At 42.6% G+C, this 22,525-nt stretch overlaps 1 protein-coding gene across 2 annotated transcripts in view; it reads right to left on the reverse strand.

Annotated features, from left to right (window-relative positions):
* PPARGC1B (PPARG coactivator 1 beta) overlaps nucleotides 1-22,525 on the reverse strand; it is a 190,542-nt gene that overhangs the window by 51,721 nt on the left and 116,296 nt on the right. For both annotated transcript variants that reach the window (XM_068272876.1, XM_068272875.1), the window contains exons 2-3: nucleotides 9,694-9,861; nucleotides 1,219-1,416 (exon numbers count right to left, since the gene is read on the reverse strand). In XM_068272876.1, the coding sequence (XP_068128977.1) occupies nucleotides 1,219-1,416; nucleotides 9,694-9,861 (366 nt within the window). The remainder of the gene's footprint in view (nucleotides 1-1,218; nucleotides 1,417-9,693; nucleotides 9,862-22,525) is intronic.

The following is a 22,525-nucleotide window of genomic DNA, read 5'->3' on the forward strand; positions in this document are numbered from 1 at the left end:
TTATCTTTATTGCACTGAATTAAAATGAGGCATTTCTAGTACTTGTAAATGCAAAAAAAAAAAACCAGCAAGTGGAGATCTAGATAAATGCCACATTTGTATTTGTGTTATATAATATTTTCCCTATATATACACAGTATAAAAAAATCCCACAAAACAACTTTGAGACCCTTATAGCCATGACAACAGCTTTAGCACCCAAAAAGTGATCAAAGACCAATCAGTGGTATCCTTCAGTCCCATGATCACAAAGATAAGGCAATCATGGTGATCAAGGGGAAAGTTTGCTATTTCAAGATATGTCATTCAGATGTAAACTGTCTGTCCTAAGAATAGTACATCATATAAATCAAAAACGAAAAAACAAATCATATCGACTCCCTTGAAAACATTTTTGGCAGTGCATGTAATTTGCTGGAAATATTAAGTACCACATTTGATTTTTGCACTCTTACTTTGAAGAAAGATGCTTCATAAATTCTGTAAGCTTTACTAATAAAAGAACTAGGCGCTAGTTAAAGAGACCCCGAGCTCAGACACACATACTTGAGAGGGAAGCCACTGTATCCTAATGAGGCTTTCCTCACTCTCCTCTGGTCATCCATTGCTGTTCGCGGATCCTTCAGCTGATGAGGGCCGCGCTCCTCTTCTGGCACAAATGCGGCCATGCTTCAGCCATGAGAGCAGGGCTGCACCTGCACAGTTGCATAGAGCTGGTCATGTACGACTGGCTCCAGCTTACTGCACAGGAGCATGTGTACTCGCACAGGTGCAGTACGCCAGTGCTTGTAGAGTAGCCTGGCCCTGATCAGATTACCGCAAAGCACTGATCGCTGATTTTTAGCCAGAGGCTTCCCTCTTCTTAGGTAAGTACGTGATGTTGGACCTGAGCTTCAGCTCGGGTACATTTTAAAAGCCGATCATGATGTTATAATATAGATTAAACAGAAATGTAGCCCTTAGCAGAATGGAGATGGCACTGGCCCTCCATAAAGAGACTTGCAGGAAAAGCTATGATCTGTCTTTTAGAAAGGGGGAAGAAAACATCTTTGCTTCGGATACGGATAATACATATTACACACAGCATATGGATGAGTTTTGTATATTTTTAAAGCCTTAAATGAAAAAATTCAGACCTTTGTTGCCTATCATACCCATGCAGGCGGCTATTCAGGGCCTCATCCATTTCCAGTTTAAACAGTAGGAAGTGGTTCTTACTATAGACAGCTCATCTTCAGTTTCTAGACTCTTAGAGGACTCAGCTAGGAGGCTGGGTTTTGGCGAGAGGGCAGGTGCAGGGCAGAAGTCCCTATCTCCAGAGGATATGAAGGCTGATAAGCTGATCTCATCTTCTGGTATATCATCCAGTGTCTGGGTGAGGGCTGCCAGCAAGGCCTCATTGTCACCATCTATGATCTAAAAAAAAGAAAACCGTAAATGAGTCATGGTTATTGGCCCAGTTGATTCACAGAATGTGTTACAAAAAAGTAATTCTTGTAATGTTGCTGTCCAGCAATTAGACAATGTAACTCAAATCTACACAACCTAGAAAATGATAATGCAAATTTGTCAAAACAGGTGCAAAGAAAAAAAAAAACAAAGCGTGGCTATGCCCATTCAGAATAGCGTACTGGTTAGGTATAAATGAGTTGAGACCCGATTGATTGCACTTGGCAACTGCTTCACTTCTGATCTACGTTATAGGTTACAGTAATGTGTTGGTTTTAAGCTGGCCACTAACGATCCAATTTCTAGCGAAAAATTGTTCAAGCGATCAGAAATTCTGATCGGATTAGATGAAAATAACGTTAGTTGATGGGCACAATCAATTATGAACGATTATAAAAATAGTCGTCCGATTGGATTTTTGTCAAACCAAAATATGGATTTTCTTGATTGGTTGTGATAGATAGGAAGCAAAGATTAGTTTGTTGATGGTGTAGTGAACGATTTTTCTTTCTATCAGAATTTCTGATCGCTCAAACGATTTTTCACTAGAAATTGGACCATTAGTGGCCACCTTTAGAGTGTAGAAGAGTCAGAGCTTCTGTAGCATTGTTATTCTTGTGTTTCTGGCATTTTTCCCTTCCTTCCTCTAACACAGAGGTACATCCTTTACTCAAGTTATGTTATCAAAAGCAATTCAAGCTTATAGTGAGTGTCCTGTAAAAGAGGACTAATTTACATGCTTTCCTTGTGGTTCAGGGTCACCTTGAGCTATCCAGGTAGAGGCACGCTGTATACCAGTGATTTTGGATGTGTGTTTGGATTTCGGCAGCATAAATATTTGATTTACATATTTGGTAGTATTGCACCATGGGAGACCTTTCTTGCTCACTGAAAGCTGAATTTCCTTCTCTTTTAAAGAGAACCTGAGGCGTTTTAAAAAAATCTTAATAAGACACAAAGACATGTCCTGTGCACAATGACGTGCCTCTGTATGCTTCTGTACCGGTCCCAGTCCCCCCAGGGCTCTGATGTCCCTCCCTGAATAATAGCGCCAGGCTAGCGACAAGCAGATTGTTGCTAGCCTTCTGTTTACCTGTATGTGTCAATCACCGCTGATCCATTACATGGCTCCCCCTGCCGCTAGCTTTTCAATCAGGAGCTAAGCTGCGACCCAGGAAGTACTGTACTTGTTATGGATCAGCGGTGAATGACACATACAGGTAATAGGTAGTGACAATCTGCTTGTCGCTAGCCTGGTACTATTATACAGGAGGGGACAGCAGAGCCCTGGAGCCTGTACAGAAGCATACAGAGGCATGTTATTGTGCGCAGGACATGCCTCTGTGTCTTATTAAGATTTAAAAAAAATGCCTCGGGGTCTCTTTAAGAAGGCAAATTTATGTTAAGCATTGTTTTTTAGTAAGAGGTTTTTTTTTTGAGCTCCTTATACCTTCCATGCAGTTCTGGGTCAACATGAGCTGTCTAGGTATTAAATACTACACAAAGCTTAATGAAGCACAATGTAATTTACTGCGGCAGACAAATGATTTCCAAAAACAAAAGGGGGAATAATTAATAATTTATGAGGCAAAGGTGATGACTAAAGAGAATTGTACAGACAATGTTTACAGGTGAGTCTAGATATATATTCCTGTGACTTGCCCAAAAACAAAATACAGAAAGAGAGATGCGTTCAGGGAAGAGGAGAGGGAATACTTGCACAACAAATTATGCATCAAAATTACAGGATGGAATTAAAGGTTTCCTGATTTCATCCTGGCCACATGGAATGTAATGCCATCCTATTCCTATGCAGTATTCCTTCCCGACACCTCACAGGGACAGAGCATGAGGGGGAAATCTCCTGGAGAAGGCTGCAGCAAAAGCCTGATAAAAATTCTAAGATGGCCCCAACTACTCAAAGTGGAAAATGTTTTGCAGTGACCTTCATTTTAATGGTGTATATATAACGGTGCTAATCCACGCCAGTGGAATCCACCACCAACCTAACAACCATTGCTGGAACTGGAGCACAGACATCACACTTGGTTGTGTCCCAAGACTAAACTGATTTGACAAATGTGATGACTAAACAAGGCAGGATTACAAAGCACTGACCATGTCCAAAGAGGATCAATGTAAACACAATTCACTCAGACCGTATGTGTGAAATTGGTGATTCTAGACCGCAAATCTACAGACATTTGGCTTTCACCAGTTTATGGACAGATTACATAATGACTGAATGTCAGCCATAAATAGTCCATTTCCAACCTTGTCAGAGTAAAAAGTGAACAGCTGACTGTAGATAACCTCTGATTACCTCATGCCATTTATCACCACATGCTCACTTTATACTGTCTATAGGGGCATACACACGCCTGATTTGTTCAAACGACGGGACTTCAGACCCGCCTGCGGGGTGGCCGTTCTAGCGACAGTTTCCCTGTGTGTACAGTCTGTCGGCAGTCTGATAAGGCTGGTTTTGACCAATCCACCGAGCAGATCAGTCAAAACCGGCCTTATCTGCCTGCCGACAGACTGTACACACAGGGAAACTGTCGCTACCACGGCCGCCCTGCGGGCGGGTCTGACGACTCATCGTTTGAATAAATCAGGCGTGTGTACGCACCTTAAGTTTAGTTCAGGGTTACTTTAAATAAAACTTAATACTCAATTCACGAGGCAGGAAGATGGATCCCAGTGGCGTGCCATGACGACAAGTGTTACAAAGTAGTTGCAAATACATCTTCCTGCCGGCGGCTAAACGCAACGGGCAAGATCGAGACTTCAAGCGATCATGGTACTTTGTGCGGGAATTGTCAAGAATCTTAAAGATCTGCCATGACTGATCTGCATTCGTCACTAAGCCTCATTTGCATAATTGCGTGCCTGTGCCTACATGGCAAGATTGCAGAAATGATCACTCGGTGGAAAAATCGGCAGAAAAATTGCATAGTGGGTACAGGTCGTAAGGGGTTTTACATCTGCTGTGTTATCAATGAGCGGTTTCTTCTGGGAAGAACCTTGGGGTACATTTCCACTACAAGCAAATTTGCATGTGTAATCACTTTTTTCCGTGTTTCACCTCCATTAACATACACAAAATGCAAAGGTGAAATGCTCATGAAATCACCATGCAGCATTCACAATGTAGTAGCACTGCTGTACAGATTGTCTGAATGCTACTTCTGGATACAGTGGAATCAGGCCTATTGAAATACATTACTATGCAAATCTGTGTGCAGAAAATACACACAAATGTGCATCTAATGCATACAGGCCCTTATGCTAGGCACACACCATACAATTTTGTGTTAGACAGATGGTTTGATAGATAATTTCCAACATGTCCGATCTTATTTTCGATTGTTTTTCTGTTCGATTTCTCATGGAAGTGAATGGAAATAAATAAGAAAAGTTAACAGAATCAAATTGGAAATCCATCGAAAATCGTATTGGAAATCGATCGGATGGAAAATCAACTGAAAAAAAAACGCATCGTGTGTACCCAGCATTAGAGGCAGAGGATCATTAACAGCCAGGCAATTTCAAAGGTGCGTTTGTAGTTCCTGGGGGGGGGGCTCAGCGCATCTCTGATGGAGGCCATTCGGAGGCGGCCTGGTGTTGCGCTGATCCACCTTTTGCGCAACAGGCAATTTTTAATGCTGGCTACACACAGTGCGTTTTTTGGGACGCTTTTCCATCCAATCGTTTTCAGATTTGATTTTCCGATCGATATTCAATTGTTATCTTTTCTTTCTTTCTCAAACCATCTATCTAACACAAAATTGTATGGTGTGTATCTAGCAGGAGAGGCATTGTTTAAAAGTAAAAAAATGTCAGCCTCCATATCCCTCTCACTTCAGGCGTGCTTTAAGAGCGGAGACTTGCATTTAATTCCCATTCTATACAGGCCATATGATAATCTACCTCTGCTATTCCTTTGAGGGAACATTCAATAATTGTCAGTAACAGACCAGTCTATAGACCACTTCTTGTGGAAAAAACAAATGCTCAAACAACATTGAAAAATATATGTGCAAGTTTCATCAGCACTTGTTCGGGCAGCATAGTGTTATATCAACAGAAAGTGTCACTTAGAGCTGCTGTGAAACAAGCCGTGTATTTGATTTTATTTTTACTTCTGCACTCTTTGCCATTTATGTGTCCCAGTGCCCAAATGAATGCGTGGACTAGAGATGACTCCAGCTTTAGTGGGACGCTGGGATGGAATGGATTGATTATACCATGAAGTGAGAGAGCTTTCATTCTCCGGTTCCGATTTCTTCCATGATCTGAGCTATTAGCAGGCATTGCCCTTGTGTTTGCTATAACCTGCCGGTAACCTAGCTTCCAAATCCCTTCAGTCCTCTCATAGACTTTGCGGCAGTCTGAGACACCGGAGGTGTTTAAATACCAACTCTCAAACATCCTGTCCTCTGTGCTCATCAGATCCTCAGAGAATCTCCTCCTCAGCTGACAAATGAGCTCCACTGTCTCCAGGTAGAAAGACAATTTGAAAAACACTGAACTTAGTAAAGATACAAGAGGAAAAAAAATCAATTGTAAGATAAGCAGATACAAATATGGACACCTCAGAATGGCAATATCTGCAGCACTATTTTTAGTGAAAGCATGCTCAGAATAGAAGCCTCCAATGTGTGACATGTACACAATGTGTGCTCACAACACTGACAAAGGGATTGATACACTAAGATGAAGCAGACCCAGAGAAACAGCATGTGATGAAAAATGGCACAAAGAAATATTATTCTACAGTAAAAACTACTGGCCTAAATATTTCAGTGTTCAAGACTATGGAGAAGATCTATGAAGGCAAAGTGGAACCGTAGGTAACATGAGATGAACCACTTCCACTGTCCATCACAATCTAAGACCAACAGCGATGCTTGAAATATCAAAGAAGGAAGAAGGGAATTCCTCTGGACACTGGGAGACATCCTCCTGAGGCTCTACTGCACACCTGTGTAAGGTGGACAATAATGACCTCCTGAACCGTCAGTTGTGTGTACAGCGGCCGCCGACCCAGACCGATTCACTCGGCGGATCAACGCATGCCCCGCGACTGCCGCTTGCATTGTCTACGCCATTCCCCCATCCACCACGCACGCACCACTCCATCGCCTCTCCGCCCTACACCAACAACTGAATCGTGCTGCATTCAGCAGTCGTAAATGGTTACAAGTTAATTTGAATACAAATAGAATGTAAGAGGATACAGACATCAGATAAAATTTGCACAAAGGAACATTTAGGGCTGACTGGGCAACAATCTGCTGTCTGTACAGGCAACTTGCAATGTCCTTGCTCAAGTCTGCTTCAGGGAATAAATGATTGTTACTGTTTCTCTGAGACAGAACAACATCAGACTCATTGTTCATTCCCTCTCAGTCTGCCATAGTAAAAAAAAAACAGTCACAGAGCAGAGCACACCTGTTCATAAGGTCAATTTCTGCCACTTGCTGGCTGCTGGTCCATGTCTGCACATTTGACAACTTTTGACCATCTGTATCTAGCTTCAGACACACAGCTAGGTCTACTGGTGCTTCTGCCACCTTTTGTGTACACTGAGCAAGCAGTTATGGGCTAATTAAAGTGGAGCAGAAGTTCAATGATTAAGAGGCAAAAACCTGCATGAGCTGTTGCCTTACTTTACGAGGCACTGTATTGACATTCAAATAGTAGAATAAAGTACATTATTTAGGATACCCAGTCTTACATTAATTATCCTGGTGTCGGCATCAGAAACACTTCCTACATCTACCGTAAATACTGTTGTACATTGGTATGTAGCACTCCTCTCCCAGTGATGTCACAGCCTAGGCTGTTTAGCTATGTGGAATTCTCCAGACACCAGGTATCATTTTTACTGGATTTGGAACACAGGAGTAAAACACTCTGCAGAGATGCATCTGACAGCACTAAAGATGTTGCCACCAGTGACAAATTTCATAAAGTTCATGAAGTTATTTTCCTCTGTAACTGTCCTGTGAGGTCTGGTGAGTCCTACGGTACTTCCTCACTGCACTACTACACATTGAAAGACCATGCATACCCTTCCTAATGTCCTCCTCCACTGCAACAATGCAGATGTCAGGTTCTTTAACAGGAACGCATGAAAGCTTACAGTGGAATATTACCAAGAAGCCAGCACAGAGAGGTATGTAATGCCATACCTATAGCCTTACCAGTTTTTCACTTGCGGTGATCTGAGATCAGGTGTGATTTAAAGGACACCCGAGGTGAAAATTAACTGATGCGATAAACAATTGCATCTACCATCCTCCTCCTAGAAATGACTTTTGTTTAGATATCCCACAAATTTATTTTATATTTAAATCTACTTTAAGTTTTTATTGTTTAACTGTTGAGATACACATTCTTTGAAGCATGCCAGAGCTCCAATCTATGAACTATTGATCCCCTTTATGTCTTTTATGCTCTCAGAAGCCATTTTCTGCTAGGAAAGTGTTTTATGGATGTATTTCCTCATCAGAGAGGGTTATGCTGTAGTCTGACCCAGTCCTGACTCAGACAGAAACTGCCACTTACATACCTGATTTTTAAACCTTTCAGGCAAAGAAAGAAAAAAAGGCAACACAGCATAGTTATTAGTGTGCTTGGCACTGTACATTCACATGTCTATCTCATCATGTCACCTCGGGTATCCTTCAATGACTAAAGCTGGCCATACACTAGGCCGATTCACCGCCGATCGACAGCAGATTCGATCACTGGGATCGAATCTGCTGTCACATCGTACACGCTAAATTTCGATCTATTTCGTCCCGAAATAGATCGATCCCGTCGATCGCTCCCTGCGGGAAATTACCGTCGATCGCCCGCGGGTAGGGAGCGCGTCGCTAGCGGCGTTCGAGTGCCCGACGTAATACAGCTGCAATACATTACCTGCTCCGCCGGCGCGACTCCCCTGGTATCTGCTGTCTTCTTCTCCGCTCTGGTCTCCGGCATGCTTCACTTCTTCCTGTCCCGGCAGGAAGTTTAAACAGTAGAGGGCGCTCTACTGTTTAAACCTCCCCCACACATGAAGAAGTGAAGCATGCCGGACCCGGAGACCAGACGAGAGCGGAGAAGACAGCAGAGACCAGGGGAGTCGCGCCGGCGGAGCAGGTAATGTATGCTTGGGGACCGGCGGCAGCACCACCACCACAGATTGTGAACAGTTTCAGGCTGAAATCGATTCACAATCTGTTTGCAGTAAAGTCAGCCATACGATCCCTCTCTGATCAGATTCGATCAGAGAGGGATCTATCTGTTGGTCGAATCTGATGGCAAATCGACCAGTGTATGGCTACCTTTAGAGCTATTTCACAGCAGTTTATAATGCAGTCCTGCCTGCACTGACATACATGGTGTGATGGTGCCACTCACTGACCTGTAATAAGGATGGTTAACTTGCAGGCTGCAACACACCCGGCATACCAGATGTATGATTTGATCCACAAATGTTGGTATTCATCCATTTGCCCAAAATGTGGTCTTGTTTCAGATATGAGAACTAAAGACTTTCTTAATCTGAAAACTTCGATCTATAATGTGCATCCTGAATAATGTGTACTGTACTGCATTTTACACAGAACTATCAGAGAAAAATAATGGAACTGTACAGAGTAACCACAATGCATTAGTTATTTACTATTTGCATCAATAAAGATATAACCTGTATGGTAAATCTTAATTCTTTCGAAATCACATTTAACATTAAATGAAACCCGAGGTGAAAATAAATAAACTACTACTCCTCCTAAAAATTGCTTTTAAAATCTTGCAGTTTTATTTTCTGTGTATCAGCTAAGAAAAGTGTTTTCATTTTGTACTGTCTCATATCCTGACAGTTTTTCAGTGTCCTAGAAGCTAAAATATATGAACGATTGACCTTTCTTATCTATCTCCTGCTTTCAGCTTTTCTTTAGCTGTAATTCCTTATCAGTGAGGGTTAAACTATAGTCAGACCCACATGAGAGAAACTGTCACTTGCATACCTAAATGTTAACTCTTTCAGGCAGAAAGAGAAGAAAAGGAACTCAGCTTAGTTATGTGTATGCTTAGCACTGTACATATACATTTCTATCTAATCATGTCACCTAGTATCCTTTGTGTCCCACTATCTAATAACAGAGATTTGCCTATCAAAATCACTTTATCAGCACAAGTAGATTATCTGTGTAAAATGCAGTAGGATGCAAAGGCTGTAGTTACCTGAAAGAGCTCAGAGTCATCAGTGCTGTACTGGCTGATCTCATTGTCTGAGTGATCGTTACACCACTGCAACTCATTAAAGCAGCTGGTAGAGTCAAAATCACCAGTGTCCAACTGGGACAGATCGATCTCAGGGAAGTCCAGTGACAGAGGCTCCTCACCAGGTTCCTGAAAGAGAAACAAAGGGCACATGATGACACAAGGAATGAGGTTTCCGGACTCCAAGAAAATCCTACTATTGACAGCACTAATGAATAGTCTTCTAGGCCTACCACATCCATCACATAAAAATGCATGCTCTAAAACACAAGTCACCACATTCCCAGCAATAACAAGGCTGAGTTTTGCTTAAAGTAACAACTGGAGCATCTCCGCTGTATTCTGCACACGTAATGATGTCCCAGGAGTTTTGAGGTAGAAAATACCTTCAGGAATACACAGAAGAAATGCAATCAGATCTATTTTTGCTTATTCTGCTATTTTAAAACATACAAGGTATGCAGTCACCATATGGTTTTTTGGATGAAGTTCACCACATTGTAATTTCTAGGGACCCCTAAAGGTGATTCCCAGAAGACTGGAAACCTTGTCTGTCTGAAGGCGGCTCCCTCTTGCAACCTCCAAAATTCCTATGAGAGTTACGATTACAGGTGCCACTTTAAGTGTCAGCTGGTATTGAGGCATGGCAATCAAATTCAATGGTTTTCTAAGCTTACAATTGTAAGTGGTGGGAAGAAGTTCTTACAACTGGTTACAGTTACGCTGGAGAGAACAGACATTTCTAATGGTACAGCAGATAGAGCAATTCCATTTTTCTTGAAAACCCTGATCATTTGAGCATCAAATATATAAAGACATATCCATTCTAAAAGCATGGGGAAAAAAAGAGTCCAAGGATTCAAGAACCCCAGGTCTCCCTGTAGAAATTTCTTGAATTAAACAACTTGCAAGACACTGATGATGGATTCTGAGTTGTCAGCAGGTCCCGTCAGTGCTCAATCCTTAAAGCGGAATATAACCCTGCATTTCAACTTTGCTCTAAAATATTATTTACAGCATATTATATGCAAAAAGCATTTTTTTTTACTAGACCAGCATTGGAAGGGTTAAACACAGAGGTTTAAAGTTCCATGGAGAGATATGCAGAAGTTCAGATTGTTACATTCTATTTAGTTATATGTATCTATTGATAAATGTTACACACTCTTTGGCTGTCCTCCAAGCTCCTTCTCAGTCAGAGAGATGAGTCACATTCAACACTTAGATACATTTATGTAAACAAAATGTATCTATTTCAGCTTCGGATGCGTCTGCAGAAATCTCCAGGAACTTTAAAGCCCTGTGTAACCCTTCCAATGCTGGTCTAGTAAAAAAAAAATGCTGGTTGCATATAATATACTGTAAATAATGTTTTAGAGCAAAGTTGAAATGCAGGGTTATATTCCGCTTTAAGATCAGGTCCGACAAAACAAATAGTGGACAGATGATGTTTTGCTTAAAAATAAAAGGTTGTGTCCAAAAAGATAGTAGCTACTCTTAGGAGGTATGTGACTTCGGGCCCTTAAAGGCGTCAACATGCAAATATACTTATTTGTATGCGTTTTAAATTTTTAAGATTTTCGCAAACCGTTTCTCTTTAAGTCTCGTACATACATGACGACTGTCTCCAGCAGAGATCAAGACTTGCACCTTTGGATGACTGTTTGGGGACAGATTTTTGTACAAACACTTTGCAAGCCTGCAGGCTAGCAATGCATTCTGTTGCCATGTAGGTGGGCAGAGGGATAACAGAGTGGCCTAGAATGGGAGGGGTAAGGACGAGCACAACAGCCTTTGCCTGCGATTGGATGAAATGATCTGGTAGGATTAATTTTTTTGCCAACGCATACATTCGGACCAGCCACTCCAGCTGAGATCTATCTGGTGTGTGTATGAAGCTTTAGTTCTAAAGCTAAAAGCAAAGATGGTGTTAACATCACAAACATTAAAGGGTTTTTACAGAGACTGGAGATGACAGTGCTGACTATAGAGCTGTATAGATTATGCAAACACGGCAAGTATCTCTCTCTGCTCCTAATCACGTAGCTACAGAATCACAATCAATGCAGGAGTCTAGCAAATAATTTATGACAAACAAAAGTCTACATGCCGCCATATTCCATCTTTTTCTTTTAAAGCATTATTCCACAGTATTTCAAAGAGGCTTGAGCTGAGAGTTTCCTTATTCATACTGAATGCTGATTCATGCATAAAACGGTCAGTAAGATGTGAGTACAGGTAGTCCCGGGTTTTTTTTTTAACTTGTTCCCATGGAAACACAGAACCCATTCCGCTTGAATCGGCAGGTCGTTCGTAAGTCAAGTGTTCATAAGTCGGGGACTAGCTGTGTATAATTCAGCATAAAAACATAGTTGCTGGAGCTTGTGTAACTGTGAAACGACATACACTCGTGCGGAGCAAAGACAATGCTACAGCAGCATGTTGGATAAAGCAAGGCCAGTGACCTTTCTACCAATGCGCACAAAGGTTCTGATGGAATGATTATTGTTGTGTATTTATATGGCACTGATATATTCTGCAGCATTTACAGAGTACATAGTTATGTCACTGACTGTCCTCAGAGGAGCTCACAATGTAATCCAATGTATATCCCAATCATAAACTAAGGCCAAGTTCTGGGGGAAGCAATTCACTTGTGTTCTCATCTACACGGGTAGATGAGGCTCCGATCCGGCGGCTCGATTAGCCGCCAGATCGCGTCTTCCGCGTCCCCGCACGTGCCCGCCGCGTCTCCGCTCCGGATTCGACTCCCCGCTCGTCCCCACCGGGGCCGCTTATCTTCCGCTCGATTCCCTGCCATTGACCCCTCGCGGGGAGCGAGCAGGGAATCGTCAGTGGGGAGATCCGTCCTGTCGGATCTTATCAATCGAGCTGCATCAGCGGATCGATTGATAAGGAACATCGCTGCCGCATCTACGCGTGTAGATGCGGCTTAAGACTGAGAACCCAGTGGAGACCCACCCAAACAGAGATAACACACCAACTCCATGCAGATAGAGTCTTCGCCCAAATTTAAACCCAAGTGCAATGCGCGAGAGGTAGCCATTATGCATTGTCAACCTGCTGCTTCAATCAGCTTTCTTTCAGTTCTTGGTCCTTCCCTGCACTCCCATCTAGTCATACATGGAAGGCAGACTAAATCTAATCTTCCAAGCTCTTTTTTAAAGTGAACCTAAACTAAGAACGATATGAATTTTTCCTTTTAAATAATACCAGTTGCCTGACTCTCCTGCTGATCCTGTCTCTCCAATACTTTCAGCCACAGCCTCTGAATAAGGCCCGGTTCACATTAGCGGTTGTTTGCCAAACGGACCGGATGACCTGACCGGATCCGGACCGGATCCGGATCGGAACCGTACGGTTCTGATCCGGATCCGATCCGGATCCGGTCAGGTTGCATCAGGTGGTAATCAGGATGCGATCCGGATCCGTTTGGCAAAGTTAACGTAAAAAAAAAAAAAAAAAAATGTTGGGGTCTGGGAGGTCAGCAGAAGGGGGACCTGTGGAATCAGGCCCTCTGCTGTTTAGCACTCACCTCCACCTCCGACATGCTGCCAACATCCTGCCAACACCTCCAGCTCGTGCTGCTCCACTCCAAAATGCTTGCCCATGTGTCCCCAGCCAATATCGCCGCAAAAATCCGCATAGGAAGTGGGGTAGAACATCCGGATTTCTCAGCCAGTGTGTTGTGCGGCCTCCGGTTCCCATTTGTTTGTATTGGCCGGATGGTGCAGTCCGGCTCCGCCCCGGATACGGCTGCCGGAGGGGCTGGATGAAAAAATAGCGCATGTTGGAACGGAGGCCGGAGTCCGGATCCGGCCCGGATCCGGTCCGGCTCCGGTTCTGCAGAACGGACCCATGTGAACGGACGCATAGGCTTTAATTGCTATGCCGTGCGTCCGTTCCGTCCGTTCTGCAGGCGGTGCGGCTCCGGCACGGCGATTCCGGAGGGCCACCGCAAGTGTGAACCGGGCCTAAGCATACAGATCAGGTGCTCTGACTGAAGTCAGACTGGATTAGCTGCATGCTTGTTTCAGGTGTGTGATTCAGGGACTGCTGCAGCAAAAGAGATCAGCAGGACAGCCAGGCAACTGGTATTGTTTAAAAGGAAACATCCATATCCCTCTCAGTTTAGGTGCATTTTAAGGTCCCTTCCCCACTTTAGCGTATCGGGTAGCGGAAGTGCCGTCGCAACCTCTTCCCCCGTCCCACACTACTAACATAGCCTGTCTGGTTGGGTGTTCCCATACTGCTGACAGTAACTCAGTAAGTGCAGGTGTGGAAAATCACTAACAAGACCTTCTACGTTGCAGTTAGACCCCGTTCACATCACAAACGCAGATGGCCATGCGTGCGGAATGCAACGCATGCGAACGCACGCCATCCGCGTTTGTGTGCGTTGCGTGGCTGATTCATCACTGAAAAGTGAATGGGCCAGCCACGTGTTTTAGCAAAAAATGCGTGCAGCATGCGTTTCCGGACCGCACAGGTCCGGAACGCATGCAGTGTGAACATCAGACAGTGCACTCTATGCACTGTCTGATGTCGTGCGTGCCGGCCTCCTGCACGCGTTTCCAAAACGCGGCTGGAAGCGCGTGCAGTGTGAACGGGCCTTACACAATCATGCAGGCAATGAAAACTACAAGGGTTGTCTTTATCGAATCACAGATTCCAGCCTGTAAAATAAGTGCAGTGAAACTGATAGCTGATTTTAACTATTGTAGGTTACATTACAAACACATTTGTGCAACACTAATACACATCCATATCAGATGTTTTTGAGAACAGAACTTCACTTTAACGGAACTTCCTTATAATAGATTTAAGTCACGGACTCAGCGCTGCTTCCACAATATATACATCTGACTCACCCTCCTTAGTGCTCATTCCAAGCAATAGCCCCTCTAGAATGTGACATCACAAGGGTAGGTTGCTATGGTTTTATCTTGATATTGCTGTATGTGTTTTCCTATTCATCTATATGTCATTATTGTCATTTTAGGTATCATATCACTGTCACTGCACAGCACCAAGGAATATAATATCACTATATAAATCAATAACAACAACAATCGGGCTACAAAAAAAAAATCAGCCCTTGAAATATAGTTTAGTGCTTGAGCCGACCATTCAAGAGAATTAAAGCTCGTTATTTTACACTCTGACATATGATCCGGCAAATATTTTGTTCATTTTCCAATCTCATGCTAAAAATGCACATTTTGAAATGTATTTATGCCAAGATAAGAAAATAAATTTGATTTCAGTGGGGCTACAGAAAAAAGGCTACATTTCAAGATCAATATAAATTAAGTTTGTCCCTTCACATTAGATAACGCAGAATAGGACTTGGAAGACACACTATTAAATCGATTAAATTCACTATTCAGATGGACAAATCCAAGCACATGGTAAACCACTCTGTCGTTACCTTGATTAAATATTTCTCTGCCTAGGAACAATGTAAAAGCCTTGTTTGGCTGATAGCGAGGCAAAAGGCTCTTCATATACTGCCTGATAGTCCAAAATGCTGTTTAGATCCCACTGAAAATCTACTGAAATGCACCATGTTACATATCAAACATGCAAAACGTACAAATTTAGACTTATTTGCATCTTAACATGGCAACCCACATGATTTAGTTAACCAGCATCTTTATCCATATGTCACATACAGACTGTGTCTCTGTCTCCCAATAAGCTCTTTCATGATCACTACAGGTGAAAGTTAGCCTGTGATCCATGCATAGACATGCTTGCTTGGGTGTTTTCTCCTGGAAATTACAATAGCAATCTTGTATGGCTGATTGCTGAAGAGGCAAGGGGAGGGAATAGGCTACAGATACAGCTGAAAGAGAGACGTCCGCAATATCTGGCGTTAAAAAGACATGACATGCAAAAGCCAGCGCTAAAAAGACACCTAAACCCCTGCTGACTTTTTCACAAAGCCCTAATGATACACAGTTATCTAGGTTGAAAAAAAGTTGTGTGTATCAAGTCTAATCTCTTGCACCTCAATCCAGAGAAGGGAAAGCCACAAGGCCAGAAACGTTCTCTCTCACTGGTTTAAGGTATCACCTTCCCACAACTAGCAATTATAGCTACTGATGGCCTTCAAAATATGGAAAGCATCTGAGCCCCTTTAAAATGCAAGTAGAGAATTTTCCATAACTACCTCCTGTGGTAAAATATTCCCTTACTGTGACTCACCCCTTTCTACACAGGTTGGCCATATATGATAAAATCCAATAGTTTGACAGAACAATTGATTTGACAAAATGATGGATCAATCATAAAATGAAATGCAAATGTTCTCTTCATCAACACTGAATGATCTTTTAATCATTTCTCTTCAGAAAATCAATCAGGATAAGTGGAAAATTACAATCACAACAAGCGGGAACATTCTGTTCAACAGAACAATCTTTTTTTGTGATAATTTATGCAGTCAGCCATGATCTAACTTTTGATTGTTCTTATTTGAAAGATGGCCCTGCATATGGGGTAGATTCACAATACCTACCTTAGATCTCATAAATTACCGCATTACCTTGTCTCATATTAATTAAAATAACTAAACAACCAAGGAAAATGGTAAACAACATTAAGTGGTTACCATATATCGGCTTATTTTTAGTGCTTTTTTGGCTTGCTGGACTCTAAGGTTTGGAGCCCACTATAAGCACTTCTGCAGCGCTTGTTAATTGGTAAAGTTCTGCAACAGTGGAACCCTATGAGGGCGGTTCTACTACAGCGCTGCGATTACAAAAGCAATAAGTGTAGCATTTTTGGAGTGATCTCAGCGGGAAAGCGTTGAAGGCATGCAATAAGCATTAGTACATGGGTAACACAAGCATTGCTATGGTAACATGCTCAAGTAGCATAGCAATGCTTGCGTTACTCATGTGCCACAAGTTGCTTTGATAATTAATGAGAAGGGTTCTGTGGATTATCCCCATGCTCTGTGAGGTCACGTCACAACATCATTTTATTTATTACCCACTCTGGCAAAGCAAAGCCAAGTGCCTCCCTCTTGTACACTCTCAACGTCCACTGAAGTGAAGTGTGTATCTTGATAGATAAGACATTACATCTGCGGTGTTAGGACCAGGCTTTTCACAAGTCTCTTGAAACATTTGAGTACAGAGCGTTTAGTGGCCCCAAAATTACAGCTGTTGTCCTGTTTGTAACTTAAATCGTTTTATAGGGGAATCAGCATCCAAGAGGACTACTCAGTGACACTTAGCAGGTGTCTTACTTCTACCAAGCTGAGATCTGAGAATAGCAGGCTCCATCAAACTAACCATTAGCTTACAGCTTAATTCCATGGATTCAGCAAATCACATGACAGAAATACCAGTTGGTTTTAAAAATACAACCTCTAAATACCTTTTTGCAGGCTGAGCCATCACAGTCATGTGACGGCTCCAGCTTGAATCAGGACACACCCCATTCCCTTAAAGCTCTATGCCAAAATGTTTCATAAGGCTTGAGCACAGCATAGTAATTTCTGGCGCACTTCTTACAAGCAAATGATAATCTCCTGTAGTGAACTGGTAGAAGTGCTTCATGTAAGCCAAACAATTCCTGGAATTCAAAATCTAATTAAAAAGCACCAAACATAGTAAAAACACACCCTAACATAATATGTATTAAACATACACTACAATAATGTCTAATGTTACGACCATGTCATTTATGACATCTGTCTTTGTCACACTTAAGATGCTCCTAATTATGACTCTACTAGAGTCTTCCACACACCATTTAATCTTTCATCAATTTTCTTTTAGATGCTGTTACAATTTATGATCATTTCCTGGACTAATAACTTTTGATGGGCTGTTATCAATTCACAATAATTCAATAATGCAACTTAAATGTATGCCCAAACCATGATCAAATCGCAATATTTTCATTGGGTTAATGATGTTCATCCATATTATCTAAACAAACAAAATTCTGCACCCTGATTCAATCATAAAAAGAATAAAAAGAATAAAGGGTGATCAAAAGATTCCCGTAAACGAATCACTATTTTATAGAGCTGATCACATGATCTAAAGGATCACATGATCACACAATGGGATAGTGCCATGTGTACCATCAGTAAAAAAAAAAAAAAAAAAAAAAAAAAAAAAAAAAGGCTTTTATTCTATCAGACAAAATATTGTGAACGTGGCCAGACCAACCGTTGGATCAGTGGTCCTCAAACTAAGGCCCGCGGGATGAATGTGGCCCCACGAGGCTTTTTCACTGGCCCCCCACTCAAACCAGAATGTATAACTTATAGATGTGGCCAACTGCACCCTTAAAAATATCAGTGGCCAGCATATAGAATAGCAGTGCTGGCACCATCCACCCACATGAAGACAGTGAGCAGTCATTCACTGGCTTTCAATCCAGTTCTGCATCAGGTGACACTGCTGTCCAATTGGATGGCAGGTTGTCACCTGGGTATGCTTCACTGTCTGGTGCACAAAGACGTTCTTCGGACGCCGTACGACTGAATGGCTGCTGCTGGGAGTTCTCCTCCGGGCATAACGGGGGTGGGTGGGGGGGGGGGGGATCAATACCTGAATTCAATGTAATGTTTTTCAACATTTTATGTATGTTCTGGCCCCCCGGCAGTCTAAAGTATGTTGACCCGACCCTTGAATATAAACGCTTGGGGATCCCTGCATTAGATAAATCCCTCTCTGCTCAGAAAGGTATTTATTGCCTGCCTACACACAACACAGCGATTTCCAATACTTCAGCATGAAAACTATTGGAAATCTTGCTGTAACCTGGCGGGCGGGTGGGTAGCCCCCCCCCCACGTATTCAAGTGTCACCCTCCTGTTAATGTCTCGCCTCTTCGTTGGCGTGACTCCTGGCCGCCTTCAGCGTCTGGCGTCCCCGTGTGAGCGCCCGTGATGTCATGAAACACCAGAGGGGGCCCAGCGGATAGGAGAGCCTTTAACACTGCACAAGGGCCGAGGGGGGTTAAGTGTTAGACACTTATGCACTTCGGTCATCACGATATCAACCATCATTACCACCACACACACAATCGAGCCCTTACGACCCATGCATATCAATCCTGTCGACCAATTTCAGACCAAAATCGATCAAAAGATCGATCAGGCAACCATGAAGTGGCACCGTTTCTCTTCCAATTCAATAAAAATATCAAATTGGAAGGTCAACTGGCCCACAATTTTGAGTGATGCATGGGCACCGTTAGTGCATTGATCTTATATGGAAGACATCCTTGATGAGGTGGCTAATACATTTAATTTTTTATTCCCAGGTTACCCTGTGCATGCCAGAGAGCGGATGAAAAATGCCACCAGCAAGAGAGATGTTAAAGTAGGTTCCACTGCTCACACAGCACAAAGAGAAGGCACACAGATCTGTCTTGTGTATGACATCCCTCTCTTCCCTCCCTCCTTGTGATGTGCGTAGGACTTAGCTTGATGCTCTGGGAACACAAGCTAAATATATCCCTCTAATTACAGAAAGCAGCTGGTACCTACAGTGGCTGTTTCCTCTACACTCTCACTGTCTGTTTGCATTACATAAAGCAGGAGGTAACTGATACGGGTTTTCAGGAACACATCACCCCGCAGAGCGCTATAGAAAACAGTAACAGATTGTCCGACAATAATTTATTTAAAACACCTCTTTGTGCCTCGATCTATGTTTTGACAGAGCAGGTGAGTAACTGTAAAGCAAAACAGAAAAAATGAAAAATGCACACACTTTTGTACACAAACCTTACTGGTGTTAACTAAACAAATCCCAATTTAAAGTAAATTATCCAGTAGCCAAGCCTGAAGGCTAGTAACCCTATATGGATGATCTATAGGGGGTAAATGTGCTTTTCTGAACCACATTTTCTCAAAAACATTGTATTTATAGCAAGTATACAGTATATGTGCACAAAAGCAGGGCTGTGGAGTCGGTCCAAAAATCCACCGACTCCGACTCCTCAGTTTAGGATTCCAACGACTCCGACTCAGACTCCACGACTCCGACTCCTCTAATTTGCATATTACAATTTTGTTGATTAAAAGTATGTAACATGAAATTCGTCTCTGCCAACGCTTAGGAATTTTACAAGACAACTGAAGTGAGAAGGATATGTAGACTACTATATTTATTCCCTTTAGACTAAAACTAGTCCTTAGTAATAGTACTTGTAAAAGGTACAGACCGGAACAAAGAACATCTATCAGGCCCTAGGCAATGTAAGTGTGGGTACATGTAAGAATGATGTGCAGGTACTCTGCAGGGGAATCAGGAGATTGTAAACAGACAACACCTCTGTGTTCAATGTGCACAGCATTCTCAGTGGATTCCCTGCAGCTCTGTGAGGAGTGCATATGTAGAGTATAGTACTACTGTGTAACAAAGTAAACCTGAGACAGATGAAATTAAAGTTTTGTACATACCTGGGGCTTCCTCCAGCCGCCTTCAGGATAATCAGTCCCTCGTTGTCCTCCTCCACCACCTGGATCTTCTGCTATGAGTCCAGGTACTTGAGCCAGTCTGGCGTAGTGCGCATGAACACACTCCACCGCTAGGAGCATACTACACCTGTGCAGCACTATTGCGCAGGTGCAGAATGTTCCTGGCTGTGGGAGTGGCATGCGGCTGGACTGCGCTGACTGGCTGAATTACCAGGACTCATAGCAGAAGATCCGGGTGGTGGAGGACAGTGAGGGACTGATTAGCCTGAAGGGGGCTGGAGGAAGCCCCAGGTATGTATAAAACTTTACTTTTCATCCGTCTCAGGTACCCTTTAATTTGTAGTCACCAAACCAAATTTTAATAACATATCAAATTATTTGATTTCAGTGCATACATTTGCATAAATCAGCATCAATGCAGAATTATTTCCATCTCGTTGACCATCTCTATTAGTGACATGGCTACACATCAGGCTTTATTCTTACAGCATAGATGTTATATAGTATATATAAGAGATTCCTGTGTACGCATCATATATACAGTCACAATCAGATATGTATATCTGACCTTAAAAATACGGGGACTGCTTTATTGAAGCAGCACAAGTAACTAATTTTGATTGGTTTATTTCATTTTTGTGGACTAAGCACAGCTATAACTGTATATATACATTATTTTTAATGACTATTATCTGAGAAATAGAACATTTTATCATATTTTCTATTTTAATTACAGTTACAAATTCATTAGGAGTCGGAGTCGGAGTCGGTGCATTTTTTCCCGACTCCGACTCCAGGCACCCAAAATTGCCCGACTCCACGACTCCGACTCCGACTCCACAGCCCTGCACAAAAGTCCACCATGCTGCACGTCCAGTCATGGCAATGTTGAGTTATTGCTTCCAAAACTAAGGGACTGCCAGGCCATCCTACATTAGTACTTGTATGCAGATCCAAATTTCAGTGCTGAAATTTGAATCTACATTTTTGACCTGTTGAGGAGCAATCACATAAGCTGGACTGACTGCGCTGTTTAGTAGTAGTACTATTACTTAGTGCCCTACATAAGCTTCCCTTTTTTTGTACACAAGATATTACGTTTACAATATTTCGCAATACAAAGTTTAGTGTATCGAATAATAAATGTGTTTAGGGTACCAGGTGGCTGGTTCCTAAAATTAATTCTTGCCAGCATAGAGGAGTGTTTCCCGAAAAAGCAGATTACCTGGCACTATCCACTTCCTGCCTGTGGTCCAAGAGTTTAACTCTTTGTAGCCAACTTTGCAGCTGCTGTCCCTTCTTACTGATGATATTTAGCCCACCCAACAACCTCCTCAGTGTGTTTATACAACCTAAGGGTGCCCATTCTTAAATTGATATTGTGGTTCAATAGACCTTCAGATCTGATAATTGTATTGAATCAGTGCCGCAGCATGGCCACCCGATCAAACTTTCAATTTCCAGACTAAATGATTCATCGATCGATTTCCGGCATTCAATATTACAGCGTGACTTCTGGCCTCCTCCAGTGCCTGCTGTTCCTGCGAGCACCTGTTCCATGTGACTCAGCACATGATGTAGTTACATTTACACTAGTGTCCCATGGAACAGGTGCTCGCAGGGACAACAGGCACCGGAAGATGGTATGGCGAACACTGGCATTGGTTAAGCCGAACTCTGGAGGCGGCCAGGGGTTATGCAGGTGGAGAGGTGAGACTTTAAAACACTGAGCAAGGGCAACAGGGGACACGTTACACTTAGGGGGCGGTCCAGTAGGCAGCATGGCAATTCCCCATAGATTATATGCTGAAATCTATTGGAAATCACTGTGCAGTGTGTGGGCGGGCAATTGATCCCTCTGATCAGATTCCTTTAGAGAAGGATCTATCTGATAGTCGATCTAGTCATGTATGGCCAGCTTATGCACATTTCACAACAGACCTGTATACAGGCTAAGTATAGGGGGAAAAAGCTGCAGCCGGTATAGATGGACTATGGTGAAAGTTCACAGCTAACCACTACTCTCTGTACTTTTATTCCACATTTACTCACTAGTACATGTTTATGTTTTAATGTTTGATGAACAAATGTACCTTTTTCTTTACAATTCAAAGACTTCTCTTGTCCATTTCTCAGACCAATGACAAAGAACCAAGCTTCAGTTCCTTCTATGTGAGAATTCAGACCACAGTCCTCTATGCTCTGCATCACATTAACTTCTCTCTACGCAGTAAAACCTCTCATTTAGCCCACGGTCCTGACTCTGCCCTGCGCCTCCAGTGACAGCAGCCTCAAAAGCTATTGAAAAGTACATCTT

The sequence above is a fragment of the Hyperolius riggenbachi genome, chromosome 3 (assembly GCF_040937935.1).
Source record: "Hyperolius riggenbachi isolate aHypRig1 chromosome 3, aHypRig1.pri, whole genome shotgun sequence".
In the NCBI taxonomy this organism is placed as follows: domain Eukaryota; kingdom Metazoa; phylum Chordata; class Amphibia; order Anura; family Hyperoliidae; genus Hyperolius; species Hyperolius riggenbachi.